The 25,743-nt window shown below is 45.3% G+C and overlaps 1 protein-coding gene across 1 annotated transcript in view; it reads right to left on the bottom strand.

Moving 5' to 3' along the window:
* Positions 1–20,444, bottom strand: part of adcyap1r1b (adenylate cyclase activating polypeptide 1b (pituitary) receptor type I) — a gene marked incomplete at its 3' end in the record, with an annotated part of 57,114 nt that extends 36,670 nt beyond the window's left edge. Inside the window, exons 1-3 of the mRNA XM_079505461.1 lie at positions 20,275–20,444; positions 18,773–20,219; positions 4,126–4,314 (exon numbers count right to left, since the gene is read on the bottom strand). Coding sequence (XP_079361587.1) covers positions 4,126–4,314; positions 18,773–19,346 — 763 coding nt within the window. The 5' untranslated portion in view covers positions 19,347–20,219; positions 20,275–20,444. The remainder of the gene's footprint in view (positions 1–4,125; positions 4,315–18,772; positions 20,220–20,274) is intronic.
* Between the last annotated feature and the right edge of the window lie 5,299 nt (positions 20,445–25,743).

Here is a 25,743-nt window from a genome sequence, read left to right as displayed (position 1 = left end):
ACAGCGTAGTGAGAGAGAGGCTTTCACACTGCATTCGCCATATCGTCTCTGTCGGGTCGAATCCAAAACTGTTACTATTAAGGATTCAAATTGTTTTTATGTGACACTGTAGTCAAGTAGGACATTGTATCAAGTAGGACATTCATTCACGAAAACACACTAGATAGGGGTGGACAACTTTGACGATGGAGAGTTCCACTATAGTTCCACACTCACTCCAGAGGGCCACATTGCATATTACTGTCGTAGCAGAAATAGCGATCTATAAGCTCAAAACGCGCTGCACTCTGCGACACGTTTTGAGCTTGTAGATCAGCTATTTTTGCTATTATTTGAATTGCAATCCTGAATATGTTTTTTCAAATGTTTTTAATTATAATTATGTTAACTTTATTAACTAAATACAAATACATTGGACATAAAAAAAGATATATAACATAATATAATAACATTTTAATACTACTCATTAAGCTTCTAATTTAGACTGAAGTGATTAAAGCAGGTCATGTTTGCATGTTTGGAATTGTAACAGCTGAAATCAACGATATTAGGGCCACATTACCAAGCCCCCAGTGAGGCTCTCCAACGTGGCCCTAGTGGTAAGAGGAGGGACTGCAGGCGGACCCGTGGACTTATGATGAGGAAACCCCGTGCAGCTGGAGTTTAACATTGATCGCCCGTTTGCACACTAGACGGTTCTTCCGGGTACTCTATGCACATTACAGTAAGTGAAGGTGGGGGACACATGTGTGGCCCCCGGGCCGCCAGTTGCCCATGTATGCACTACTAGAATATATGGAGATCTGCCAGCAACGATATGAACCGTTATACATTCACTTTATCTCAGCAGCCAGTGGTGGGAAGGGTACTCAAATATTTTAAAAGTTAAAATGTAGAAATACTATGTTACAAGTAAAAGTCCAGAATTCAAAATGTATTTGAGTAAAAGTGCAAAAGCATTGGTATCAAAATTGGTCTTAAAGTATACCAAAAGTCCTGTTTCAAGTTTTCAAATGTATAAAGAAATCTTTTGAAAATAGCAGATCTGCAAGCTCACAATCTGATGAAATGTATATTATATAGGGTTGAAGTCATGGTTACAATGTATATGTTGTAATAATAATCAAAATATACAAAGTAACTAAAGTTTACAAATAAATGCAGTGGAATAAAAGTACAATATTTGTAGTGGAGTAGAAGTAAAAGTAGCCTATTGGAAATTGGAAATTCTCAAGTAAAGTACAAATACCTCAAAGTTACTGATTATTATTACATTACAAAATATAAATTAAAAACATTTCGGCCGTTTGAAAATAGCCTATCTACAAGCACACAATGTGAGGTTGTAGATCTGCTATTTTCAAAAGATTTGTTTTTGAAAACTTGGGAAATGGGACATTCTGCATTCACAATTAGTAAGTAAATTTAGAATTCCGGACTTCTACTTGTAACAGACTATTTCTACATTGCAGTATTGATACTTTTACTTTTTTTTAAATGTAGTACTTTTTCCACTACTGGATTGGTGCCTGAAGATCTGATTGATTAGAACATGAGGTGGATGGTTGGTTGGAATACTATTTTTTAAAAATGTTATCCCACGATTTTGTAACCCATTTTTTCACCCAGTGTCAATTATCTAATGTAATCCTGGGTGCTACACTCCCTCTGCCAAGCCAACCTGGGAGGGCAGCGGACTGACCTCATGCTTCTTTCTATGCATGAGGAGTCCAACCAGTTCCTTTCCAATCCATCAGGTGCCCCAGCTGACCAGGGGTGGGTAGTTTAGAGACCAGGATTACTGCAGTTTTGGGTGAGGGGTATACCTACCCTAGGGGACACTGGGAGAACATACAAACTCCAGGAATGCTGTGGTTTTGATATACTGTCGGAGTGTTGGTTCATTGGAAATGGAAGAGAGGAGTTTTCAGAGTATAAGGGAAACAGCTCATTAGTAATGTAAGCTGCCATGGAGAGAGGCTGTCATGCTGCCTCTCCTTTTAAGATGTTTGTTTTATTTTGAGTTGTATTTCCTTCGCTGACAACGTGTCGCAACATCACACACTGTGAGCTTCTAGATTGGCTATATTGCACTACTTGACATACATACACCAAATATAGGATTATGGGGCATAATTCAAAGCCTTGACATTTACCATATTGTCTCATATATCCAAAACTGTTACTTTTCAGGATTCAAATTCAAAAATGGCAAAAGTAGCATATCTACAAGAAAACACGTCGCTTCTTGGTTAAGCAGCGAGCCGCCAGCATGCCACCAGCCAAAAAGAAGTGAACCGGTTCCCATTGGGAGAACTAACCGGTGGAAAAGGGGTCAGGGTGGCGGCCCATTCTCGCTGAAGTAAACTTGAATGGATCCACACAGAATAGGAGGATAAGCACCACACAAAAACACTCCTCGTGGACGGGAACCCCTTTTGGTGTTTTAAGAATTATGTTATACTTTAGCTATTGAAAAATAGCACATCTACAAGCTCGGTGCCGCGCTACGAGCTTGTAGATCTGCTATTTTTGAAAAATCGTGAAAATGTGGCACAAATCTTTGAATATATGTTCTTGGAGAGCTAATGTTTTTAAGTCAAATCTTTGCTTCTGCAGGGTCCCTGGAACAACATATTTTCAGATGGGGGGCGGCGGCCAATTCCAAATAGTTTTTGGGGGTCCTTGACATGAAAAACTTTGAGAACCACTGACATAGAAACACAGTTTTTTTTCAAGAAAACTGTCAGGAAGACATTTGTAGAATCGTCCTCAGGTCTAAATGGGTTAAACACTTGAGTGTGCAGCATATAAGGTCACATATAGACGCACGCACACACACACGCACATGCACACACATGCACACACATGCACACACATGCACACACACGTTTGTATTACTGTACTTGTGAGGACATCAGCACTTTAGGATGGTGATTTTATGAATGGCATTTTTGTTGTTGCTGAAAATAGCCGATCTACAAGCTCGCAATGCACCACACTTGTGAGCCTGTAGATCGGTTATTTTCAGTGGGCGACACTGGCGTGCAAAACAAGTGACATAACTCTAACCCCAACACATAAACCTAACCTCTAAATCTTTTCCTTTGCTGGTTCCTTTTTTGATACCGTTGCTTGAGGCCTTTCTCTTAATCAACCTCTATTCTATAATTTTCTATTTCTTAAAATGTAATATACTTTTGGGGACATTTTCGCCCCCACAAGTATAGTATAAACAGTACACACACACATGCACACGCACACACACACACACACACACACACACACACACACACACACACACACACACACACACACACACACACACACACACACACACACACACAGTACAATGAAAACAGATTGGCTGAGCCAAGAACATCATAAAGCATACAGCAGGGTCTCTATGGTGAGCACTGGAGCACAATCGGCACTGATTCAGCCGTGGAGGAATGGAACCGGTCATAACCACAAAGACACTGATGCTATCTCCAACTGAGGCAATATGGGAGCGCTGGCAATTGACTGTGTGTGTATGTAAGGGGGGCGTCTGGGTCTGTGGAGGGTTGGTAGGCAACAAGAACATAATCAAGCAGAAACTCGATGACAACAGAATGCGTGTGTGTGTGAGTGTGAGTGTGAGTCTGTCTGTCTGTCTGTCTGTCTGTCTGTCTGTCTGTCTGTCTGTCTGTCTGTGTGTGTGTGTGTGTGTGTGTGTGTGTGTGTGTGGCGAAGTAATGCGATGCATCACAAGTTTGCCTATTCTTTCTGTGCGACAACATTGTATGGTGAGCTACTGTATAAAACAGGCATAAAAATGTAAATCAATTTAATTCCAGCTCAGCTCCTTTTGAGGGTTCTGCAGTGCACTCTTGAGATGAAGAGTAGTGGGCAGGGTTGCCAACCTTCTCTTGAAATAAGGAATCGTCACCTTATTTGGAAATTCACTAGGAAAGCCCAAGCCTTCAACAAAACAGATTTAAGGTTATTGATTGAAAGAAACATAGGATTATGGTCGTTAATGGGCGCATACGTGACATGAGACGTACATAGATGGCTAAAGATGGGGGGATAAGGGGGAGGGAACCCCCTTATCCTTCAGCACACACACTGGAGGCCAGCTACCGTCCAGTCGGTAAAGAGGGTTGGTCGTGGGGTGATTTGTTGTCCAGATCGGTGTGTTGAAGTGCGGGAGCGGAGGAATGTTGGGATTGGTGGGCTGGGGACCTGGTCTGACGGTATGGGTAGACGTCGGCTGGTCCGGTTGGAAGGTGGCGGGGTGCGGATTGCGGAACTCCCGAGGAGTGTGGGTGACTGAGGGACGAGTCGAGAGGAATGGAGACAGAAGATCTTGGGTGATGTGATGGTGGAGGTGGAGGGGTGTACGGAACGAACTGGGCTACATTTTGGGAAACAGAAGAGTCGAGATCGCTAACAAATGTGTCACACCATAACGTGGTGCAGGAAGAGAAACTTCAAAACATCTGTGATGTAGCCTTCAACGTGTGTGTGTGTGTGTGTGCGTGTGCGTGTGCGTGTGCGTGTGCGTGTGCGTGTGCGTGTGTGTGCGCGTGTGCGTGTGCGTGTGTGTGTGTGTGTGTGTGAGTGACTGTGATGTGCATGCATGAGCAGGGCTCCTCCAGCCTAACGTTTTAGTTGGTTGCACTGATGCGCCTAACGGTTTCATATGCTGTATAGGTGCACCAGCACCTGCAGCATACTATAGGTAGGTGCATCCACAGTTCCACACATACACACACATAGACAGACCAAAGGTGCACTGGTGCGACCAATGACAAATCTTAAGTGCACTGGGCAGATTGTGGAAATTGGAGAGGCGTGCTGTAGAGAAAAGAGTATGCTATGCATGTGTGCCCGTGTACATGTGCGCGTTTGAGAGAGAAAGCAAAGTAGAGGGGAGACCAGAGAGTGTGAAAGAAAGTGAGGCTCTGACTGCTATGAGTGTGCACTTTCCCTTTGATGTGACACGTCTGACACCAGAGCTCATTCAGCTTGGATGGTTATTGTCCCTCGGCGAGTGTATCGGTCTGGATTCAACAGCTGCTATGTGGCTGGGAGAGCAGAGGCATGCTCTGACATATACCCCCTCATCCCCCACCCAGGGCCCCTCAACCCCAGGCCCCTCTAACTGGCTCACTCTGTCTTTCATCAAGCTTCTGATTCCTGAGCAGCTGTATATACACACACACGCACGCACGCACGCACGCACGCACGCACGCACGCACGCACGCACGCACGCACGGCATCTAGCGGGTGTACTCCCTCTCACATTGCTGCTCATCCCGTGGTCGTAATAGGGGACCTGGCTGCCTAAAGCCCAGCCAATACTCCAGTAAGTCACCCAAGTCTCCCGCTCTATATTTAGGCCAAAGAATTGTGAGTGGAATTAATACACACAGACGTGACTTACTCTTCATTATTGTGAGAGGGAGACAGGGGCAGGACTGCATATTAGAGAGAGAGAGAGAGAGAGAAAATATGGAAGCTGTCCTGGTTTCTCGCTCCCATTATGTCCCCCCACCCCTCACAGTTCACTTGGGAGCTGTGTAATGTGGTAACCGGAGCAAAGACACCTGGGGTTGAAAACAAAAGTAAAGCTCAAGTCCTGATGTCAGACAACTAAGTAAAGAGTACCTCACACAATTGAATGACTGACACCCCCCCGCCCACCCGGCCTCATAAACTCCCTTACATCCCCCTGTTGTCAAGTGCATGTGGGGCAAAGCAGAGTTGTTTATGCTCAGTGGAGTGTAGTAGGCACGACATGGCGACACAGCTAGTAGAAGCTCTGGTGTTCTCAGCCATGAAAGTGGGGCCCCACTGTGACCTGACATGCGACTGGCTAGCAGCACGAGATCTCACCCCTGCTCGGCCTCCGCATGTAAAACTCAATGGCATACAGCAGTGGTTTTCAACCCTTTTCATATCAAGGCCCATTATATATATATATTCGGCATTTGAGGCAAGGACCACCATTTCATTGCCTCTCAGACCCAAGACCAAGAATATTTTGTTGTCGTTGGATAAGATTTTGTCCACAATTCCATGCTGTATTGACGTGATACCATTAGGAGAGACAACAGACAACCATTGATCAAAATAACAATTCTTCTACTTTTTCTAATTGAGTAGACTTCTTGTAAATTAAGTAATGCTGATCTAATGCATGGTCTCTCTGACCGCAGGGGCTGAGGGTTGGACACTGGCTACCATCTAAACCACAGCCTGGGCCCGGGCATTGCAGCAGGGTTAGGATTCATTAATCATGTACGTGTGTGTGTGCCCGTACAGAGCACCCGTTGGCAGTGTGACAATAATTGATGTGAACATGGATAGCATTTGCGGGTTCACTGTAATAATAGATGCCTTCATTTCCCGTCTCGCCTGGCCGAGGTGAGAATGGCCCGGTGCTAGAGCGCACGCTAATTTCCTGTAACAACCCAAGGAGGGCAAAATGTCAGCATCAGACTTTATAATGTGTCCGAGGACAACATCCAAAATGCCTCCTTTGACTAAATGACAGAGGGTGGGTGACACTGGATGCAGTATAAAGCTGTTGTGCTGAAACTGGGCCCCATCTTTAATGTTCATACCGTTCGCTGTTCTGCACTACATTTGCCAGCCAATGCGATGAATAAAAAAATTGGGCCATTTAAGGCACATTCTTGGGCCATCTATGTCACACAAAGAAACTCTTAATAATTCATGAATTGATATATTCAATAGAAATTCAAATTGGTCTGGTTTTGGTCAAGGAAACACTGTGGAGGTGTTCAGATACGTATATGTATTTGCGAAACAATGTTCTAAATGTTTAGTTCATTAGGCCATTACTCAATATAAATAAAAGAAACTCAAAAATGCAATACACAGCTCTACACAGAGGCAGGATATCCATTATGATTTGATCTGTCTCTGAAACCCAGTGAGCATATGAGAAACCTCCATGGGTGTAAGTGTAATTTTACTGTATGGATATGGATCTTCATTTTCAAAATAACATGATTATTTTTAAATCAAAAATCACACCCGTGGCCTGGGCCATGGCTCAGTGGTCCAGGCACCTTGGCTGGTAATCCAGTCTGGCAGTGTGCCGCGGGTTCCACTCCCGATCCCGACGGCCTTTACTGCATGTCTTCCCCCCATCTCTCTCCCCATTTCCTGTCAGCCTACTGTCTGTCCCTCCATAAAATATATAAAATAAAGGCGAAAGCCTCAAAAAAACATTTAAAAAAAAAATCACACCCGTGTGAAGTGAGTGGTGCAACTCCGTGTGGTTCCCGGGGGGTCACCAGAAGTTCCAGACCCACAGGAACGCGCCAAGGGTGCCGGCCTGGTTCCGGCGAGCCGCCCCGCGTCCAAAACACCATGTGGGGGTCCCCGGAACATCCAGACCCCCAGGAATGCGCCCATGGGGCCGGGCCGATTCCGGCGAGCTGCCCAACGTCCGAAACGATTGAGAAATGACAGAGTTACCGTGTGGGGTCCCCCAGGAAGACTGTCACTACTGTACTTAAACACCTGAAATCATCATATACAGTATACAGTTAATGTGTGTGTGTGTGTGTGTGTGTGTGTGTGTGTGTGTGTGTGTGTGTGTGTGTGTGTGTGTGTGTGTGTGTGTGTGTGTGTGTGTGTGTGTCTGTGTGTCTGTGTGTGTGTGTGTGTTAGGCTGCGGCGCTGCGCAACAGTGACACTTGGTTGTGAAAACCAACCAAACACAATTTTCGTGCTCGGACAGACCCAGGGACACAGCCAGGGACCCAGCCAGGGACAGACACACATAGCTACTTAATAGAGTGGTTGCACCACTCAAAAATGTTGAAGCTTCTTGCCTGAACTTCACTCTGCAAAACGGCTCCATGCATCAAGTTCACAGTAGATTACTGTAATAGATTACTGTAATAGATTACTGTAATGCCTGTTTCTCTGGACTTCTTCAAAAAGACTAAAAGCTTCAGCCAGTGTTCACTGGGACAAGAAAATATGAACACATTAACCACTTACATCCAATTTGCTTCGATCCTACAATAAATAGTGAAAATGGCAGATTCTGCATGCTCACAGCATGGCTCACAGCATACATTTTAAATTGCAGATTCTGCATGCTCACAGCATACATTTTCGAAAAGAAAATAAATTCCGGCCCACTCACTGGCACTGCATATAAACCAATAGGACCTCTCAGAACATCGGACACTGCATGGTCCCCAAACTGTACCTACCACTATGGCCATACCTGAACAAACTGACTGACCTGCCACAATGGTCCTCTATTATAAGCAGGCTTAAGACCTTCCCATTTTCTCAGGCCCTTAGTTAGTTATGTGGCATTTCTGCATGCATGACTATACAGTATGTTGGATACAGTATGTTGGAGATGTTATTGGGTTTAGGGTAATAAATGCTATGTCTTGATAGTATGTGGATAGATGGGCTTTGCATATGTTGTATTCTGCATGTGTGGTGGGACGGGAGGTTAGAGTTTTATACAGTCCTTTGTATATCCGTAGCATCTTAATCTACAGTATTAATGTGAAACAGTTCATCGTGCCTAAAATTGCGCCATATAAATACAATTGACTTTACTTCTGCAAAGGTTTGTGTATGTACTGTGTAATGTATGTATGGGCATCTGTAGAGGCCGTCTGGTAATCAGAAGGTCACCATCCCCCCACCCCATCCGGCCCGCTCAGGTCCAAGTGTCCCTGAGCAGCCATCAGCTGGGTGAAGCTGAAACTGAAATCCCCCCGTGGTATTAACAAAGGTTATACAGGTATGTGTAACATTTGGTGGATGTTTCTGATATCGTTTAATTTTGTCTGTGTGTGTTGTGTGCGTGCGTGGGTGCGTGCGTGCGTGCGTGCGTGCGTGCGTGCGTGCGTGCGTGCGTGCGTGCGTCCGTTAGGGCTTTAAGCAACTAGACGACTATTCAACTAGCCGACTAGTAAATCCACTAGTTGACCTCGTTGGTACTAATTGACTAGTTGATAAGAAAAAAAATATATATATATATATAGTTTTCTTTCTTTTTTTCCTCTCCCGTTTTTGTAGGCCTCAAGATCAGCTAGATTATACATGTAGTTATAGTCACCAATGTACACAGTTTTAAATGTACAAATATTATTTAAAAAAAAAATATATATATATTTTTTTAAACATAATAGGTAGTTAAACAACTAGTCGACTAGTCGACTAGTAAATTAGGCAACTGGTCAACTAGTAACAATCATTAGATGTGAAAGCCCCAGCGTGCGTGCGTACGTGCGTGCGTAATGTGTGTAATACGTAATGCCAGTTAAATTAATTCAATGTTTCAAACACACTCACAGACAAAATGATTATGTAAAAATATTTCATACACACCATGTAGAGAGAGTTTGTTCAAACACCATTTTTCACATTCATTAGTCAATGAGTCTGCAACTGACCAGCCAGGCAAAACTAGCTAAAATGTATGACTAACACACACACCACTGTGTACAAAAAAGCTATACGCACACCAAAGTCCTTGTGGCGGTGCCGGCCCACGGGAGAAAACTGTAGAGGGAATCTTGAAAAAACAAGGTGGCCGCACACGGCAATAGCCAGAGTGCCAATATTTTATTAAGACAAAAATGAATCCAACGTGTCGGCGGTTAAGCCTTCATCAGGGAATGGACACACACACCACACACGGACGCACGCACCCACCCACCCACCCACACACGCACACACCACACACACACACACACACACACACACACACACACACACACACACACACACACACACACACACACACACACACACACACACACACACACACACACACACACACACACACACACACACACACACACACACACACACACACTTTGCCCTTACATACACACAACATCCTTCAATGACTGTAAACCAGCAGTGACAAAGCAGTGAGTCATAACTCTTTTCTGTGTCTCATTTTAGTACTCCTGAGTCCTGCTAGACATCTAAATGTCCGTTTTCCACCTCGCACTCGCTGTGAAGGACTGTATCTTTGTGACATACTGTAGGGCTGGGCGACTTCAGCATTATTATTTCAATCATTTACCTTAATTACGATTAATGATCGATTGTTTTTTCATACTGAAAATGTCAGATCTACAAGCTCACGACGCAATGCGAGTGCGACATACAGTAGCCTGGAAGCCAGACGAATCTGCCACAGAAAAAGAAACTCCCTGGGGAATTATACATTTGGCTCATCCCAGAGTTGTGAGTGACCAATCAGCCCACTATTCAAAGTACAGTTGGAGGCCATCGATATTGTCCTTTTCTTTTTGCTGAGGTTTGCGTGATCTGCGCAAAAGGACAGTTAACCCATTTTGGGCGGGAACCCCTTTTGGTGTTTTAAACATTATGTTATAATTTAGCTATTGAAAAATAGCAGATCTACAAGCTCATAGCGCGCCACCGAGTGGCGCGCTACGAGCTTGTAGGTCTGCTATTTTTGAAAAATCGTGAAAATATTTATTTCAGAAAACTGGAGGATTTAGAAGGATTTTTTAAAATTTTGAGGTCAGGCCTAAATGGGTCAAATGATAAGGGACAATATCGGTGGCACCCAACTGTACGCAGTGATATTAGTCTGGCCATGCGACACACACACTGTGAGCTGGTAGACTATTTGCACTACAAATTACATGTGTAATTCTGTACGACAACCTTGTACGATGCTGTATAACACAGGGTCAAGTGGTTAATCAGGCTACCAGTAATCGATTTATCAAAAAAGTCGATTCGATTTCATGTGGATTGGTATATAAAACGAGAGCCTGCGTTTAATAAGAGCCACTTCTATTCCACCCTAACCTTCTTCAAAATGCTCAGTTCACGACCCGTCGGAGGAGGGAAGACAGCAAGCAGTGGTGATTCATTGACTGAACGATCACACAAGGTCACTCTGCTTTTCACTAATGGGCTGGATGCACAATAAATGGATCTCCAGGGAATAGCAGCAAATATAACAATATAACTGAGTGTGTGTGTGTGTGTGTGTGTGTGTGTGTGTGTGTGTGTGTGTGTGTGTGTGTGTGTGGGGGGGGGGGGGGGGGGGGGGGTATGTGTGTGTGTATATATCTATATCTATCTATATCTATATCTATATATATATATACACACACACACACACACACACACACACACACACACACACACACACACACACACACACACACACACACATATAAAGTACACACTCACACCAGTATGCTATATACTGTAGTATTGTGCAGTGTTTGCATAGGGGAGAAAGGTAGCAGTGAATGAATCATATTTGGATATAACGCAACAAAAACAGTGCAGGCTATACTCTTGTAAGACAATTCATCATAAAGGTTCATGTCATTGAAGAAAAATATATAGGCTACTATACAAATGCAGGCTGCTTGTATAGGGTAGAGCTTGATGGCTAGGCTATTTGAAATATAGGTGGGCTAAATATAGCATGCAGACTATAAACAGACAGATTTAACCTGGTAACACATACAAAAAGTAAAAATGTCTCACAAATGACACCAACTGAGCTAATTAGAACAGCAGTGTGCAAAATGATCATACACAATTGAATAGCTCACTATCCTAAAGGGTTTTTCCCCCTTTTCTTTCATAGGGAGTATACACACCTTATTTGCATAGAACAGTATGGCATTAGTATATATCAACAGCATGAATTTATTTCTATCACGAGGGTATCCTTTTACATTCATAAATGTCTCATTTAAATGTATATACTAAAAGGATGTTGTGCGAATAGTGAACAAATGCCATGTCCTCAGCGGGGACCCCCAAGCTGAACCCAATGGACACATGCCGCAGTCGCAAGATCACAACATGCTCATTTGCATTCTGGTGTGCATGCCATGCACGGCTCAGTGTCACGCCTTTCAACAAGCATGTAGACTAAACTAATAAAACTAAGCAAAAATTAAGCTTCACTTTGAAAGACAGAATCTTACCATCCCAAAAGACAATCCAGAAACGACGGGCTGCAGGCTGCAATTCAACACCTCTCTCTCAACCAACCAAGTCCTCCGAGCGAGAGCACTGCTTTCTTGAATGTATAGCCTACTGGGGTTACACCGAAATGTGTAAGCTATCGAATTATGTGACTCCGGGGTACACACACACAGACACACTTCGCTAAGGAGGAGAAACAAAATCAGATCACACCTTGCATCTGCTGGGGTGCGGGTGCAAAAGGCAGAGCTCTCCGACAGCGTCTGCAAAACTTCACTCGAGTTGCACGCACCTATTTGTTTCTCGACTCCTTCAGACAGGTCACGGGCGACAAAACTTAGTTTTTAAATAAGATTCGTCTGCGTTCGTGATAAGGACTTCTGATTTGGGGTGTTAGATTTTAGAAGAATCACTGCTGATATTTCGAGCAATTCGCTGTCCTGCGGACGGAGGAGCGTTGTCACGCTGCCCGATGTAGAGGAATGCACCACGCATTTCAATAACTCTCTCTCTCTCTCTCTCTCTGTCCGTCTGTCTGTTTTGTTAGCTAACGTTGCTGTTCAGAGCAGCCTACCAGTATATGATGGGCTAGAAGGCTATACCACTACACGCGTCACTGTGCGCACGCACACACACACACACACACACACACACACACACACACACACACACACACACACACACACACACACACACACACACACACACACACACACAGGCTATTATTTTATTTCTTCAGTTCGTCTGTCAGAAAAAAACAAAGGTCACTTGTCTTCAGCCCTTCACTGAACAAGGAAAACAGAGATCAGCACCATGGACAGAGAATATCTTAGTAGAAAGGTTTTTACTTTAGACTAACCTATACCTCCTTTTCCAATTTCCACCTATCAACACCTTTCAATGCATCACCTTGTGGGGGAGCAAAGGATGATGTTTTTTCCACCATCACTGCTTACCTACTATGCCACTCGCCACATAAATCCCACCGGCAGATCTGTTCCGAAATCTGAATCTCCATGGCCTTTTCCGAGGATAATCACTTAAGTGTCAATTGCAATGACGCATGAACATGGGAGGAGAGCAAGGGCCTTTAGAAAAGTGTGTCTAAAAATATTCTCTTATTCTTCCCATCTCTCTCTCTTTCTCTCTCGCTCCCTCCCTCTCTTTCTGACTGGCATGAATGCTGTCTAACTGGAGGAGACTGGGATAAACAAGCAGAAAGTCTCCTCGTCTGAGAGACCTATAGGCCTATACATTCTCACTCGCAGGTAGAAACACTCACGCAATATCAATGTAAGGTATAAAACTTGTACGATCAACTAGAAAATTGACACAAACAGAGGGCGTTGGACTGGCGCTGTATCCATGCACTGTTGTAGGTGGTACAAAAGTAAAATCCTCAGTTAATTTGCATTTGTAACTCAGTCTAACCAAATGGACCTGTAATAATTCACACTTTTTTTACTACAAGGCCTCTGTCTGAACTTTGTTGTGTCTGTTGCATGGCTGAATGTTATCATTACATGGAAAGCAGACCTAATTTGCTTTGCTTTTTTCCTGAAAAGGAGTCTCTCCCAAGGCACTCCAGGGAGTTTTTTCTAAATGACTTCACCGATTCCCTCTTGTTCTTCCTTCTCCTCAGACTGTCGCTGTCCTCCATGTCTCTGTCCCCTGTCCTCCATGTCTCTGTCCCCTGTCCTCCTGCTTGACATCCAGTGTCCTCCCACACACGGCGGTGACTCAGACACAGTCCACCGACAGCATGTTTGTACTCTCAGATGCATTGTTGCTGCGGCTGAAACCTGCTCCCAGGTATATACAGTCAATCTAACAAACATGCATGCTGTTTGCTGTCTCTTTCCCATACACAAACACACAGGCACAGACATTAACTTTCTTTCCCACACATGCACATGCACATACCTGTACACACAAACACACCCATGTGCTCATGCCCTGGCCCAGTGGTTCTCAAACCATTTCATGTCAAGGACCCCCCAAATGTATACTGTATAGTGTATATATTTATGTTGTTTTTCAAGATTCTTAGAAATTTGCAGATTTACATATTTACATTTGTAGATTGGTTATTTTCAGATAACCGATGGTGGTTAAACTGATCTTGATGCTACTGTATATGAACACATTTTGCTGGGTTACCCCCTGGACCCCCTAAAAGACTCCTGAGGAGGGGAAATGGTGATGAGTGGTTGATGCAGTGACATCACTAATTGATCCCTTTTCGAATTCTGAAAGGGAAATAATATGCTGCCATACATGGGGTTGCCATGGCAACTGGCCCGTTTCAATGCAAGGGGGATGGATGCAGGGAGTCAGTGTGGGGGGGGGGTAACTGTGGATGCTGGAATGGGAACAGGGTGTGTGCGTACGTACGTGCGTGCGTGCGTGCGTGCGTGCGTGCGTGCGTGCGTGCGTGCGTGCGTGCGTGCGTGCGTGCGTGCGTGCGTGCGTGAATGGGGGTCTGTATTTTAAAAATAGATTTACAAGCTCACTTGTGCATTGCACAATGCATTGCAATGCAGCTTATCGATCTGCTATTTTCCTGCGCAAGGTTTACCAGATTACGGCTGCTGGAGTTTAAATGGTTACGAGGTTAAAGATATGCGGTCATGAACAACACAGTGGCTCCCAGCTTCACACAGTCAGTCATAGCATCAAGCCTCAGCCCTCGAGGGCCGGGGCAAATCTGCTTATAGCAGGTCTGTCCAAGGCAATTAATATCAATCCATTATTAACATTGGAATGCACATAAAAAACAGGAGCACACAAAAAAACACAACAGTACTTGGTCAGAAATTGAGTGCAGATCCATCACAAGGCTTGAATCGGCTGTGAGGTATTGATTTGCATGCTACTCCATTCTACTGTAATTCCATAATCTGCCCAGAGATCCATAATCTCGTGGATTGTGAGATTGTAGATCATCTATTTCCCGCAGGCGACACCCGTGCGCAACTAAATGTAACACACTGCTTTGTCACTGCTGGTTTAGGGTCATTGAAGGATGTTGTATGTATGTGCACAGGCAAAGTATGTGTGTGCTAATGTGACACATGTGTGCACGCACTGCGTGCGTGCGTGGGTGCGTGCGTGCGTGCGTGCGTGCGTGCGTGCGTGCGTGCGTGCGTGCGTGCGTGCGTGCGTGCGTGCGTGCGTGTGTCTAAGTGACATGTAGTGTGGGTGATGGGCCCTCAGCTCTTGGGAAGGTGCAGACCTATCCCTGTAAATCAACACAGACTCAGTGCTGTATCAACAAGAGAAGCTAGTTTAAAACAAGGCTGGCCCAGAGCACTCAGGTGTCCTCACCATCCCCATTGTTACACAATTGATGTTCAGCCGAAAAGTTGTGGGGTTACACATGCATGTTGCGTCCAATGCATCAATCTGTGCACGTCCCTATAGCTTTGCCTCTGGGTGGTTGTTCCAGTTGTGTAGCCACTGTACAGTACATCCGGTCCCATGGCATGGGAAAGGTGAGAGGCAGGGTAGCTGTGCTGTCTTGGTGACAAATGCTGGCAGTGGTGACCATCGCAAATGTTGGGATGTAAAATAATATTGTGCCTCATATGTTTTTCTCTCGTTCACTCTCTCTTGCGGTCTCTCTCTGTTTCTCTTGTCAGCCAGCCACCCCCCCCCCCTCATAGCAGTGATGGAGATCACCATGGCAACAGATTTCTACCTGCAAGGCCACGGAGGAGTGGGAGCAAGATAGGGAGGAGGGACAGTGAGACAAAGCAGTGAAGGGAGGGAGATGCTTCATTCAGTGAAAGAAGAATGGGTCTCATGCAGGCATAGGCCTTTCAACTTATACGTCTACCATTTCTTCCATTCACTGTAACTAAAAGTGCGTGAAAAACGTCTTTGTCGTCATGGTGTTAAAGTCGACATTCTTTGTCCTGCCGTTGGGCTGCTTCCCGTTGTAACAGAGATTTTCTGGTTTTGCTCTATTTGCTTTGAAATATCTTACCCTTTTTTTTCCCAGTCCACAAGGCTGGTGACATGAAAGGATGTTAAGAGAAGAGTGAGTGGTTGGAAACGTCTCAACTCTCAGTATATGAGGTGCCCCAACTCCCCAATTATCTCTGGAGAGGCTCATTCCACAGAGAGCTGCACATGCACTTATGTGACTGTGTAGCTGAGCCTAAAAGCCTTAAAAATGTGAATGTAAAACTTGAAATATACACGCTCTCTTTTACTCTTAATTCTGCGTGTTGATATTCTCTTATGCTCTGCTCTGAGTTCTCCACACAGCTCTCTGTGCGATACCGCAGTGGTTCTAAAGGGGGGTCCTTAACCCTATATACATCGGCAATTTGAAAATAGCCAATCTACAAGCTCACAATGTGTTGCATCGTGACATGATGTGAGCTTGTACAGTAGCTTTTTTCAAACCATCTTGGAAAGAATATGAAAGATTTGGAATGTTTTTTGGAACGTTTTAAAAGGGATATTTCACTTTCAAAATAACGTATATGAACACACCCGTTTTGAAGTTGCTCGATTCAGTATATATATTTGATATTAATTTTAGTTGCCCCGCCCCCTCCTATACAAACCCATTATAACTTCAAACTCCATGATAGATTCATCGTACTTTTTTCATTTATTTTATTTTTTTAGGTAGGTGGCCGGAGGGGACTAAAAAAATCAATACAAATTATATTTAAAAAAAACACGGCCCCCTCACGTATTCGAAGGACAATATCAGTCACCAGAAAAACGTTGGTGTTTACAATCTATAGTAATCTACTGTATAATGGTTAAAATGGAGTTACAATGGGTTTGTATAGGAAGGGGCAGTTAAATGAATACAAAATATCGAAATACCCATATTTAGATATTATAATAATCAGTAAAACTTTGAGAAGCACTGCAATAGTGCAGTGCCTCTGCTCTTTGCTTTCCCGTTGCCATAGAGACTCCACTGAGCAGCCACATACTTACACAAAGCAGGCACAAGTCTACAGTCGATGAGAGAGATGTGTCACTATTCACCATCTTGCCTTCTCGTTGTTCTCTCTGCGGATGAAAACGTGCATTGGTTTCCTTGTCAGCTGTTTGCAATTATCGTATGTAAATTGCAAATTGTTTGTAGAGCTTTACTCCCTGAAGAAAGTTGTTTGTGCCGTTAAACCTTCATCAGGAGTACAGACATGATGATGATGTGGTTTTACGACAAAAAACGTTGACTTAAAGTCAAATCTTTCTTTGATTTTATTATCAGAGATCTCCTTCTGAACATTTGCACCTGTTTGTCCTATACGTACCTGTCACCAACCTTACATTTTCAGGATTCCAATAATTCAAGATTTCAATTCGAATATGGCGCGTTTTGAGCTTGTAGATCGGCTATTTTTGCTACGACAGTAATATATGGCCCTAGGGAGTGAGTGTGGAAATATAGTGGCCCTCTCCATCGTCAAAGTTGCCCACCCCTGTTCTAGAAGACCTTTAGAAGAATGTCTTGAATCTTTTTCTTTTACCTTTGTGTTCCCTATTGTCACGATCTGTGACGTATTATGTTTTCTTGTGTACCCTGTTCTTGGTTTGTTATTGTTTTACCCTTCTGTTGTGTTCCTGTGATTTTGTAGTCTGTATTTTCCTTGTTTCGTAGTTGCATTTCTGCTTTACTCTGTGAACCTTTATTTTGTAGTCTTGTTCTGTGCCTTCCTGTCTGCCCCTGTAGTTCTGTTCCTGTCTTGTCTCACTAGTCCTGTGATTGTCAGTGTTTCCACCTGTGTCCCCCTTGTTCCCCAGCCTATCCCAGTGTTGATCGTCAGTGGTGTTCACCTGTGTCTAGTTATCCCTTGTCTATTTATATGCCCTTGTGTGTTCAGTTCTCTGTCGAGTCGTTTGTAGTCACTGTGTTCAGTCCTGTTTTTCAGTCCTAGTATTAGTTCCTTATGTTTCCTCGTGCCAGTTCCCTGTTATCCTGCATTGATTTAATAAAACCTGGATCTTGCACTTGAATTCTGCCTCCGCTGCTATTGTCTGCACTTGGGTCCTACACCTTCTTTGCCCGGCACCCTGACAGAACGACTCGACCTCAATGGACCCAGCGGATGACCCAGCGGATGAATTTGGTGAGGTGCTTCGCGCCATTATTGACATTATGGATAATTGCCAGAGTCACTCCACCGATGCAGAATGTAAGATTGAGGGTTTGAAGCAGGCCCTCCGAGTGGCATACTCCAGGCCCGAGCTAGTAGACAAGCTTGGGGGGACAATTAAGGCTTTATGGGCTGCTTTATCAACTGCGCCTTCTAGCCTACGGGCTGCTAGCTCTCAGCCTGCCTCTCCACCTGTTCTCCAGTCTACTAGCCATTGTCCTGCTAGCCCTCAGCCAGCTTCCCAGCCTGCACGCCAGCCCAGCTTGCCCTTTACATGGAAGAACTTTGGGGTGGCCAGGGAGGTGTTTTTTGAAGATTATGCATTCCTTGAACAACTTGCTCAGTATTGGAGGAAGGACCCTGAATTCGCCCAGTATGTGGCGTTTTTCAGGTGGGAGAGTCATGGTGCCCCTCATCCCCAGTTGGCACCTCCTGGTTCGATTTCTCCAACCCCCTCTACAATTCCTGCCTGTTTTGTTCCTGTGTCACCTGAACCTGCTCCACTGCCCGGCATCCAGGAGCCTCCGCCGTCCTGCATCCAGGAGCCTTCGTCCTGCATCCAGGAGCCTTCGTCCTGCATCCAGGAGCTTCCGTCCTGCATCCAGGAGCCTTCGTCCTGCATCCAGGAGCCTTCGTCCTGCATCCAGGAGCCTTCGTCCTGCATCCAGGAGCTTCCGTCCTGCATCCAGGAGCTTTCGTCCTGCATCCAGGAGCCTTCGTCCTGCATCCAGGAGACTCCGTCCTGCATCCAGGAGCCTCCGTCCTGCATCCAGGAGCCTTCGTCCTGCATCCAGGAGCCTTCGTCCTGCATCCAGGAGCCTTCGTCCTGCATCCAGGAGCTTCCGTCCTGCATCCAGGAGCCTTCGTCCTGCATCCAGGAGCTTCCGTCCTGCATCCAGGAGCTTTCGTCCTGCATCCAGGAGCCTCCGCCCTGCATCCAGGAGCCTCCGCCTGCAGCCCCGTCTCGTCCGTCTGCAGTCCCGCCTGCAGCCCCTTCACGTCCCTCTGCAGTCCCGCCTGCAGCCCCGTCACGCCCCTCTGCAGTCCCGCCTGCAGCCCCGTCACGCCCCTCTGCAGTCCCGCCTGCAGCCCCGTCACGTCTGTACGGGCTTGCACTACGGCAGCGGGACCCCGGGGGTGTTCTTCAGCTACCTGACCCCTGTTCCTCGCTCCCAGTGACTGTGTCTCCTTGTCCCCATGTTCCCCTGTCTCCATGCCCTTCTACTCTTCCAGGTTCCCAGCGTAGCTCCCTTTCTCTGTCTGCCACCCCCTTTGTCCCCCAGGTCTCAGGCCATCAGTTTCCCCAGGCTACGTCCAATCCCCAGCCACCTCTGTTCCGCTCTGTAACGTCCTGCCCGTTGGTTGCCCCACCTACCAACCCGTTAGTCCTTCTCCCTGTCTGTCTGTCCGCCTGTCTCCCCCTCTGCTTGTCTGCTAGTGTGAATGCCAGTCTGTTTGTCCGTCTTTCGACCCCCCAGTCCTCCTGTCGCCCGTCTGACCCCTTTACCCGCCTATTGTGTCAAACTTCATGTCTGTCTGCCTGCCTGATTGTTTGTCAGCTGATCTGTCTGTCCCTTGGTTTGTCCCACCTGTTGTCTGTGTGTTTGTCTGTGTGTTTGCCCGCCTGCCTGTCTGTGTGTTTCCTGGTGTAGTTGTTTCTGTGTTTTGACTGTTTTTGCCCTGCCCAGTCCCTGCCAGTCAGTTTAGTCCTGTGCCCAGTACTTTTTCTAGCCCCTGGTCCCGTGTCCCAGTGCCCCTCCTTCCAGACCCCCACCACCCACCCTGCTTGATGTTCTGGACTTTGTTTATTGTTTAGGGATGTCTGGAAGCCATCCCTTGAGGGGGAGGCACTGTCACGATCTGTGACGTATTATGTTTTCTTGTGTACCCTGTTCTTGGTTTGTTATTGTTTTACCCTTCTGTTGTGTTCCTGTGATTTTGTAGTCTGTATTTTCCTTGTTTCGTAGTTGCATTTCTGCTTTACTCTGTGAACCTTTATTTTGTAGTCTTGTTCTGTGCCTTCCTGTCTGCCCCTGTAGTTCTGTTCCTGTCTTGTCTCACTAGTCCTGTGATTGTCAGTGTTTCCACCTGTGTCCCCCTTGTTCCCCAGCCTATCCCAGTGTTGATCGTCAGTGGTGTTCACCTGTGTCTAGTTATCCCTTGTCTATTTATATGCCCTTGTGTGTTCAGTTCTCTGTCGAGTCGTTGTTTGTAGTCACTGTGTTCAGTCCTGTTTTTCAGTCCTAGTATTAGTTCCTTATGTTTCCTCGTGCCAGTTCCCTGTTATCCTGCATTGATTTAATAAAACCTGGATCTTGCACTTGAATTCTGCCTCCGCTGCTATTGTCTGCACTTGGGTCCTACACCTTCTTTGCCCGGCACCCTGACACCTATAAGAGCACATCTTCATTACATGCATGTGAACTCTTGTCACCTTGTCTAGCGTCAAAAGCAAGCAAAGGCCCCTTTAAAAGTTCAGATTGTCCATGTTTCCGTCTTTTATTTGGAAAGCTTCCGTGCCAAAAGGACACCAGTCACACATCAGCCATTCCCCATTATGTGCTGACAAGCTCACGCAGTGCCATGAGAGCATGTGGATGGAGAAGAATGTCACAGATGAGCCCAGAAGGAGAATTATAATCATTAAGTGCGATGAAGAGATTGCCAAAAAGCCAAAAAAGTACAACAGAGCGATTCCCAGGCCAGCAAGCATTGCCAGTAAGCATTAGCATTGGATTCAAATGTGAAATGAATGATTTTTTTATTTTTTTTCACAGTTTTGTTTATTCAAGATTTCAGGGTATACAGTAAATAAAATAATATGACAGTATATGTGACACACCCATACGGAACATACCAAAGAGATAACATGTAGAAATGAATGATTTTAAGAGAGGGCTTTTCCGATAGGCTGGGTTGTAAATACAGGGAGAGAGAGGCCGAATTGGCCAACCAATTAATCAGTGGCCGTGCATGCAGCATGTTGAAGCCAACACACTTGGGACAAATGTAACCAAACGTGTGACCCTGTGAGGAGTGCCCTCACAGGGTCACAAGCCATCGCCTATTTGTCGTCTTGGGAGTGACAATGCGTTGTTGAAGCATGATTCCATGCTGTTCTCAACTTCTCAGTTAAATAATATCTCTGCTGTTAGGGAGAAACCACCTGACTCCAAAATGTTCATTTTTCAGGAAATGAATATATTTTTTTATACTTTTCATTGGTTCAATATTTTTTAAACCAACACACAGACATAAAGGGTGTTCAATAGTATTGATTTATGGAGTTAGGTGGTTTCCTCCCGACAGCGATGATTATATTGTTTTTACCTTCTCTACCGATTAGCCTGACTCTAACTGTGACACTGCCAAATCCTCTGCCAAAGCATGCATCTCATCAACAATCTCTTAATTGCCCTCCATCAGGCTTTTATTCACCTCTGTTCCAAATTTGTTTTGATGTCTTCCTGTTTTAGTCCTTTCTCTGTTGGTAATTACGCCTCGAGGGTTCGCCCATGCCGCCCACCGAGACATAGCGTCTAAACATGACAGCCGGAAGGGTGGCTGTGGAAATTTGTTGTAACAGCTTATGACTGGGGCACTCTGGCTGCAGAGCTGTCAGCAGACAGGAAATAATCCCTATCCCCCTTCAGCCACGATGGCTCTCCAAAACACCTCTATACCTGAGAAATCTCCTCCCTTACAGCTCTGTATCCCTGATGCAGACAAGGGTGCAGTTGAGCCTGATTCAAGAGATGGATGGATGGGTGGATGGATGGATGGATGGATGGATGGATGGATGGATGGATGGATGGATGGAATACTTTATTAACAGTTTGCCCAAAAATGTGCGTTCGTTCGTACGTGCGTGCGTGTTAGAGAGGGGGGAGAGAGAGGGAGAGAGAGAGAGAGAGAGAGAGAGAGAGAGAGAGAGAGAGAGAGAGAGAGAGATGTGAGGGCTGTGTAGCGTGGATGTGCAAGCCTAGGTTGCTACTGTAGATGCAAGGGTTGATTAACCCGAGAGAGGGAGGCTGAGCTTTGCATAACGTTTGCGCCACATGAGCCAATAATAAGTGGCAGAGAGAGGGGAGAGGTAGGGGGAGAGAGAAGAGGGGGTGAGAGAGAGAGGGGGGGTGAGAGAGAGGGGGGAGGGAGAGAGAGGGGGGAGGGTGAGAGAGGGGGATGTGTAGTGTAGTGTGCAAGCTATAGGTTGCTAGACGCGGCCCTCACCTCTAGTATACAATACAAATACTATGCTATAAAATGAATTGCCGCTCTGCCATCAGCTGTATTTTGGGCTAGTCAGCATGCAGTTGAGTAGGCAGAGGCAGGGATATATAAAAACGAGAGACAAAGGGGCAATCAACAATGACAGACATCTTCAGAGGCGAGCGGAGTACAATGTTAAACATTTCCAATCCAAATCCTGAGCCGAACAACCCTCCTCAATGAATAAAACATTCTGCAATCCCTGTTACTGTCGATCTCCGCACAGCCTTCATGTGCCAGGGTGACAAACGAGGCCTAAAGCACAGCTAGAGCACATCAGTTATGCTGCCGCAACATCAGCCAGTTGAGTCTCATCCAGAGTGTGTTTTGTCTTCTCTTCTACAAAGTAATTGCAAATCAGTATCAGAACATGAGGGAAGGCCTGGATTTCCTCTACTCCCTCAATCCCCATTCCCATGCTCCTGAAAGCCATATTTCCTGTCAGTATGCAAACAAATTGCATTGGCAACTGCAAGCGCAAACAGTCCCAACCGTCACTCACTCTGGTATTATTTGTACATGCTCAAGAGCATCGGGACGCTGTAGAAATAGACTCACAGAAATCACTAAATAACACTCCACAAACATTATTCTGGCCTATCAGACTAAGCAGTAAATACTGTACAACTTTGAAATAAGCCCAGAGCAGGGCAAGGCATTGAGTGGCAGCATTAATAGAAGCCAATGCATGCAGGAGGACATGGCGGTCAGGACAGCGATGTGTGATTGAAGGAGGGAATGGACCATGCTTCCTTCAAAAGCAATTTCATTTCAGTGATGTGGAATAAATTCTTCCTGCAACTTTGGAGTTGATCTGCTGCCGGAACTGAATGCAGAGGATGAACTATAATTACAGTATATCAAAACTAGCCTACGATAACGTGCTTATAATATCCACATACTGTTCCACTATAGGAACAGTGTGTGATGGTGATGATGGGGAAGCAGTGAAGCACAATACTTTTCTTTTATTACTCCTTATTTCTTTCTCCTTCCAACCATTATAGAGCGTCGCAGTCCCAATGCATTTTTCCCATAGACATTTCTTAAAGTCTATGGGAGTTGGCTTTGTCCACGGTTACGCCGCGGACAAAGCCAACTCGAGTCGTGACAACTCATGACAACACAAACAATATTTTGGACCAAACAAATAATTACAAAGAAGAAAAACAACAAAAAAAGTGTTGTAACCTGCCATTTTTTTCTTCTTTCTAATTATTTGTTCGGCCCAAAAAATTGTGTTTGTTGTCATGATTTGTCACGACTCGGGTTGGCTTTGTCCGCGGCGTAAACGTCTTTAAATAAATACTTTCTGAAATGTCTATGAGGAAAATGAACGGAGAATCATTTCCTGGTCCAGGGTAGGGGGCGGGACTGCGACGCTCTATTGATGAAGCTGCCCTAACTTCTTGCTCTGGGTTCACTAAGACTGCGCAGGAGTTAGGAGTTAGCCTCGGAAATCGCAAGTGTTTTGTTTTCAATGGAAAAAAATATCCTGGTTGAACAAGCTAGGAAATGTGGCATACGTAGGTGTGGGAGTGAACCTTGTATTTTGCTAAACCAAATTTGGTGATGTCAGTGTTCTCCGCTGCATTATACTGGGGAGGGGAGGGGAGGGGAGGGGAGGGGTTGAGTTCTCATAGGTTGCTGAACCAATAGGAAGTCGGCGTCGGTTTCCAGCTCTAGTAGTTTATGCCCATAAAAGCATAGGGCTATTTCATGCTACAGTATATTGTTGAATCAATACGTCATATAAGAGTGAGTGCATAACATTGTTTTGGCTTGTCTTCTTGGGACAAACCGAGCCAACCATGTGCATCTGTGCTGAAGTATACTATGCACCTTCCTTTAGACGTGACATCTGTGCGCTGGAAATAAGCACGCCGCGCTCTGCATCAGCACCAGCACACCTCTGCATCAGCAAAGCGCTCCCTGCCTGCCATGCAGAAATTACTGCCTTTATCAGAATGTAATCACTGTTATTGTGCTGTGTCCACACGCTGTCACACAGCCGTAGGAAATGGCAGCGGCCCGTGGGTCTATTTTAGGGCTGCCTGCAGATGGCAGCTCGCCCAGGTCAGACCCCATCTGTGTGACTGAACAGGAACTCATTGCTTTACATGTAAGCGTTTCTGAAGTACTGTACAGTCAGCCTCCTTAAACAAAGGGGGAGGATACTGTATGCATCTTTGTTCATTCATTGTTCATTGAACTTCACTGGCAAATCTGTGCTAACACTACATTGCAAGGGACATGAATGCAAATTCATACTTCATCAACCAACAATCATGTTACACACACTGGTCCTCTGCTTTCTAGTCATAGAATGAAGAACAGGGAATAATATAGGGGATCAATTTGCTTTGCCAGTTTGCGTATCTGGTCTAGTCAGAAACAGAGGATACAGAAACTGTGTGTGTGTGTCTGCTGTATATGTGGTGTTGTGGAATTACTGAATACAGTTTTGGAGTAGGCAGGCACCAGGCTCTATAGACTGCATGCCACTGATCATGTAATGAAAACCAAGCTTTCCACATGTAGACCTATGTGTGACACACGTCACAAGTTAGTCAGTCAGGAAATGCATTCATCATACCTGTAGGTCTTGAACAAAATGTCATATCAATACAACAATTACTTTCACTTATGCAGTGTTTGCATGGCCATCTCCCATCGTTCTATCCTGCAAGTGGAGTGGAAAGGCCACCAGAAGACAGATATATTGCCAGGTGTGATTTCCTAACAAAATAAATACGTCTCTGCATGTCCTCCCACCTGTAAAGGTTATTATCTCCTCTTCCGAGCTGAATACACTGAAGGATGAGTTCATCGTCTCAGGCTCTGTTGAGAGAGAGACGCAGGCTATCATTTATTTTAAATGTAGATTTGTGAGCCATGCGTCTTTTGCCGCTTTCATCCTGGCTATGAAAAATGCATGCTGTGATCTCATTATCCCACTCTCCTCTTGGAGTGCTACGTAAAATCAATCCAGGGCAGAGGAGGGGGTATAAGGGCACTATACAGTTTATTCTTCTCCTTCTCCGGGCTTCATAGTCATCTACAGCGGCATTGTCGCCAGCGACGATGACCACTGCCAAACCCACAGCACAAGGAAGCTATGTCATCTTCGACAACGATGGACTACCAAGGAGGAGGGTGTGTGTGTGGGGAAGGGGGGGGGGGGGGGGGTGCGTCTATTAGCATACAATTATCATACACAATACACCAGCATGCGTAAGGTACACGTTGCAAGATATAGAGGACAGATGCGTGTCAGGTAGGTGGAACCATCATGCATTATGGTGACTGTATGAACACAGCAAAATTATCACACTCCACCAAA

The sequence above is a fragment of the Electrona antarctica genome (assembly GCF_951216825.1).
Source record: "Electrona antarctica genome assembly, chromosome: 7".
NCBI lineage: Eukaryota > Metazoa > Chordata > Actinopteri > Myctophiformes > Myctophidae > Electrona > Electrona antarctica.
The sequence above is the reverse complement of the archived record's forward strand: the minus strand, read 5'-3'. Positions and strand labels throughout refer to the sequence as shown.